At 40.1% G+C, this 4,417-nt stretch overlaps 1 protein-coding gene across 1 annotated transcript in view; it reads left to right on the top strand.

Annotated features, from left to right (window-relative positions):
- LOC109925692 (brefeldin A-inhibited guanine nucleotide-exchange protein 1-like) overlaps positions 1-2,396 on the top strand; it is a 22,785-nt gene extending 20,389 nt beyond the window's left edge. Inside the window, exons 7-8 of the mRNA XM_048595686.1 lie at positions 486-614; positions 2,232-2,396. Coding sequence (XP_048451643.1) covers positions 486-614; positions 2,232-2,396 — 294 coding nt within the window. The remainder of the gene's footprint in view (positions 1-485; positions 615-2,231) is intronic.
- Positions 2,397-4,417: the final 2,021 nt, after the last annotated feature.

Here is a 4,417-nt window from a genome sequence, read left to right as displayed (position 1 = left end):
TTCAATGTCAGCTTTCCTGCTCCTCTGATGCTGCTTGGCCTGCTGTGTTCATCCAGCTCTACACCTTGTTATCTAATGTCGGGTCAAGTTTTAATTACTTTCCAGTCAAGTTGCCTGTCTAATTCCCATAACCTTTCTACATCTATCTCCCCATTTTGTAACATTTTAAAAAAGTGAATTATGTCTCTTAATCTTCTCTGCAGTCACTTTGCATGGCATTTACCACTGGAATCTTATTTTAAAATAACTATTTTGCTCAGACAATTGTACCAGGGATTTAGCAGTAATTAGTTACAAACTGTTCAGTTTCTAACTTATGTGAAATAAGAACCATAAAGAAGGAGTCACTTTATTGCAGTGTCTTTGCAAGGTAAATGCCTCACTCTCTTAGTGATGGAAACAGTGCAATGGAGTGATAGCTGGAGGCCATACTCTTTATTTGTTTTCTCATGAAAGTTTTTAAAAGGAAAATTTCTGTTTCATAGTTGGCTTGGACACCATTTCTGGCAGCTTTCAGTGTCGGCTTACAAGATTGTGATGATACAGAAGTGGCCTTCCTTTGCCTGGAGGGCATACGGTGTGCTATCCGGACCGCATGCATTTTCAATATTCAGGTAATACCTGCACCCTTGTATAAACCAGCTTGTTTTGGTCCAAAAGAATTTAACGAAATAGGTTGTATTTGAAAGAGCAGGTTTATCCTAAATCTATCCAATTTCCTAAATCTCCAGAGATTGGATTTGAGTTGAACCAGACAGAAATGTATGTCACAATGTTAGTGAGGTTTTTGGTGTTAAGACATACAGGTAGTCGTATTCTAACATTGCCCCACTTAACATTATTCATTGGGACCTGTTTCTTTATTTCGAGTTGCCATTTTTGTTTTAGCATCCAGTATAGCAGTGTCTGTATTACATACGCACATTCCTTTTTCTGGCTATGAGAAAAGTGCCTTTTTTAAATATTCATTCATGGGATGTGTGCGATGCTGGCTAGCCAGTATTTATTGCCCGTCCCTTGTTGCCCTGCCTTCCTTTCAGCCTTACTAAAGCACCCAGAGGAAACCCATGCAGACACAGGGAGAATGTAGAAACTCCACACAGACAGTCGCCTGAAGGTGGAATCAAACCCAGGTCCCTGGCGCTGTGAGGCAGCAGTGCTAACCACTGAGCCACCGTGTCACCAAACTTGGGGACCTTTCGTGTATGAGGCGAACATGATAACCACTACACTGCTGAAACAGGTAGTATTGGGACTTCAGCTGCACTGATCAGCCTGTGCCATTAGATGGAGCCTGGTCAAACTACAGTACTGCAGAATAGTATATGATTTTCTTTGATATTTTAAAACATATTTTCTTTTACCAGAACGTGAAGTACAGGTGGTACTGTATTTGAATTTGAACATACAGGCATAATGTTTTAATTGCTTTTCCTCTGCTAAAGAAGCCTCTGCAGAACCTAACTACAGTTAATTGCTTCCTATGGAAATCAATGCTTTATTTAAAGCCTTTTCCACTCAAAGTCACAATTTTCAGGATCACAACCCTGACTATTCGTGAGGACATCATGTACTCATGTTCAGCTTTTAAAAAAAGTCACCTGTATGAAGTATATTTGTTCTGAGTATGTCACGGCATGCCCACATTTGTTGATGGGCAGAATTTGTGTTCTTGTATATGGTATTTTCTGGAATAATGTATCACTTTAATTTCTGAAGTTGCTCAACACTGCCTTAAAACATTGTCATCTGGATGTGATTGTGTCAAATATAAAGAAACTTGAATAAATTATATATGCTTTACATTAACTTTTGGTTTGTTTTGGGGTTAGAAGATTTATTGCAGGCTTTCCAAATAACTTGATCTAATCGGTAACAGTGTGTTCATATTAAATACCAGTATTTTCAGGATGAAGAATGTTCAAATCTCTGATTTAAAAACAAATACTGACTATGCTATGAATCAAAACAGTCGGTTTGGTGCTTTATCAAACTCAGTGAGCCATTATCTAGATAATGTTCATCTGACAAGAAAGCATCGTTCTCTTTCTGTACAGAGAGACAGTCTTAATTTAGGGGACCAGGAGCTGTGTGTTTTTTTTTAAATTTCTTTTCCCATGGGATGGTGAACACCATTAACAAGCTATGAACATTTGGTGCCATGCAATAAAATATTATTGTATCTTTTATTGCATTTTAAATGACTTTAATTACAACAATTATGTTAACAGCTTGAAAGAGATGCCTATGTGCAGGCCCTTGCACGATTTACTTTATTAACGGCCAGTTCTGGCATTACTGAAATGAAGCAGAAGAACATAGATACCATCAAAACACTTATCACGGTGGCTCACACAGATGGGAACTACCTTGGGACCTCCTGGCATGAGGTATGAAATAATATTTACTGCTGTGTTTCCTTTCTGAAACTGGCATAAACTTGTTGACTTGTGTTGAGAATATAAACCTTTGAGATGGAATTTTTAAGTATTGTGTTGTGAATTGTTTCATTGTGCATTAGGCAAATTGTTGAACCCTTGGAGTATTATCAAATTTATAAAATGGTGTCCTGGCAAATATTTGAGATGTTTTCATATTTCAGACAACTGTAATCACTTCATTGTTTCGAGAATTAATTTGCTTGTCCTGTTTAGGGTTTTTGTTTAGGGTTATGATTGGCTGAAATTTTGTTTTCAAACCTTGTTTAATCATTTGTTCCAAAAGTACAATGCAATTTCAGAGTTTACACTATTTTTCAATACTTGTTAACATCATAAAGCTTGATGGTTACACTGGATTTTTGTCATTCAGGAATTCATAGAACATAGAACGTTACAGCGCATTACAGGTCGTTCGGCCCTCGATGTTGCGCCGACCTGTGAAACCAATCTGAAGCCCATCTAACCTAAACTATTCCATTATCATCATCTGTTTATCCAATGACCATTTAAATGCCCTTAAAGTTGGAGTCTACTATTTTTGCAGGCAGGGCATTCCACGCCCTTACTACTCTCTGAGTAAAGAACCTACCTCTGACATCTGTCCTATATCTATCACCCCTCAATTTAAAGCTATGTCCCCTCGTGCTAGCCATCACCATCCGAGGAAAAAGGCTCCCACTGTCCACCCTATCTAATCCTCTGATCATCTTGTATGTCTCTATCAAGTCACCTCTTAACCTTCTTCTCTCTAACGAAAACAGCCTCAAAACCCTCAGCCTTTCCTCATAAGACCTTCCCTCCATACCAGGCAACATCCTGGTAAATCTCCTCTGCACCCTTTCCAATGCTTCCACATCCTTCCTATAATGCGGTGACCAGAACTGTACGCAATACTCCAAGTGCGGCCGCACCAGAGTTTTGTACAGCTGCAACATGACCTCATGGCTCCGAAACTCAATCCCTCTACCAATAAAACCCAACATACTGTACGCCTTCTTAACAACGCTATCAACCTGGGTGGCAACTTTCAGTGATCTATGCACATGGACACCGAGATCTTTCTGCTCATCCACACTACCAAGAATCTTACCATTAGCCCAGTACTCTGTATTCCTGTTACTCCTTCCAAAGTGAATCGCCTCACACTTTTCCGCATTAAACTCCATTTGCCACCTCTCAGCCCAGCTCTGCAGCTTATCTATGTCCCTCTGTAACCTGCAACATCCTTCCGCACTATCCACAACTCCTCCAACTTTGGTGTCATCCGCAAATTTACTAACCCATCCTTCTACGCCCTCATCCAGGTCATTTATAAAAATGACAAACAGCAGTGGCCCCAAAACAGATCCTTGAGGTACACCACTAGTAACTGAACTCCAGGATGAACATTTCCCATCAACCACCACCCTCTGTCTTCTTACAGCTAGCCAATTTCTGATCCAAACCGCTAAATCACCCTCAATCCCGTGCCTCCGTATTTTCTGCAATAGCCTACAATGGGGAACCTTATCAAATGCTTTACTGAAATCCATATACACCACATCAACCACTTTACCCTCATCCACCTGTTTGGTCACCTTCTCGAAGAACTCAATAAGGTTTGTGAGGTACGACCTACCCTTCACAATCAAATTATTCCTTTCTAGATGATTATAAATCCTATCTCTTATAATCCTTTCCAACACTTTACCCACAACCGAAGTAAGGCTCACTGGTCTATAATTACCAGGGTTGTCCCTACTCCCCTTCTTGAACAAGGGGACAACATTTGCTAGTCTCCAGTCTTCTGGCACTATTCCTGAAGACAATGACGACATAAAGATCAAAGCCAAAGGCTCTGCAATCTCCCCTCTAGCTTCCCAGAGAATCCTAGGATAAATCCCATCCGGCCCAGGGGACTTATCTATTTTCTCACCTTCCAGAATTGCTAACACCTCCTCCTTATGAACCTCAATCCCATCTAGTCTAATAGACTG

This window comes from Rhincodon typus, chromosome 4 (assembly GCF_021869965.1).
Source record: "Rhincodon typus isolate 14 chromosome 4, sRhiTyp1.1, whole genome shotgun sequence".
NCBI lineage: Eukaryota > Metazoa > Chordata > Chondrichthyes > Orectolobiformes > Rhincodontidae > Rhincodon > Rhincodon typus.
The sequence above is the reverse complement of the archived record's forward strand: the minus strand, read 5'-3'. Positions and strand labels throughout refer to the sequence as shown.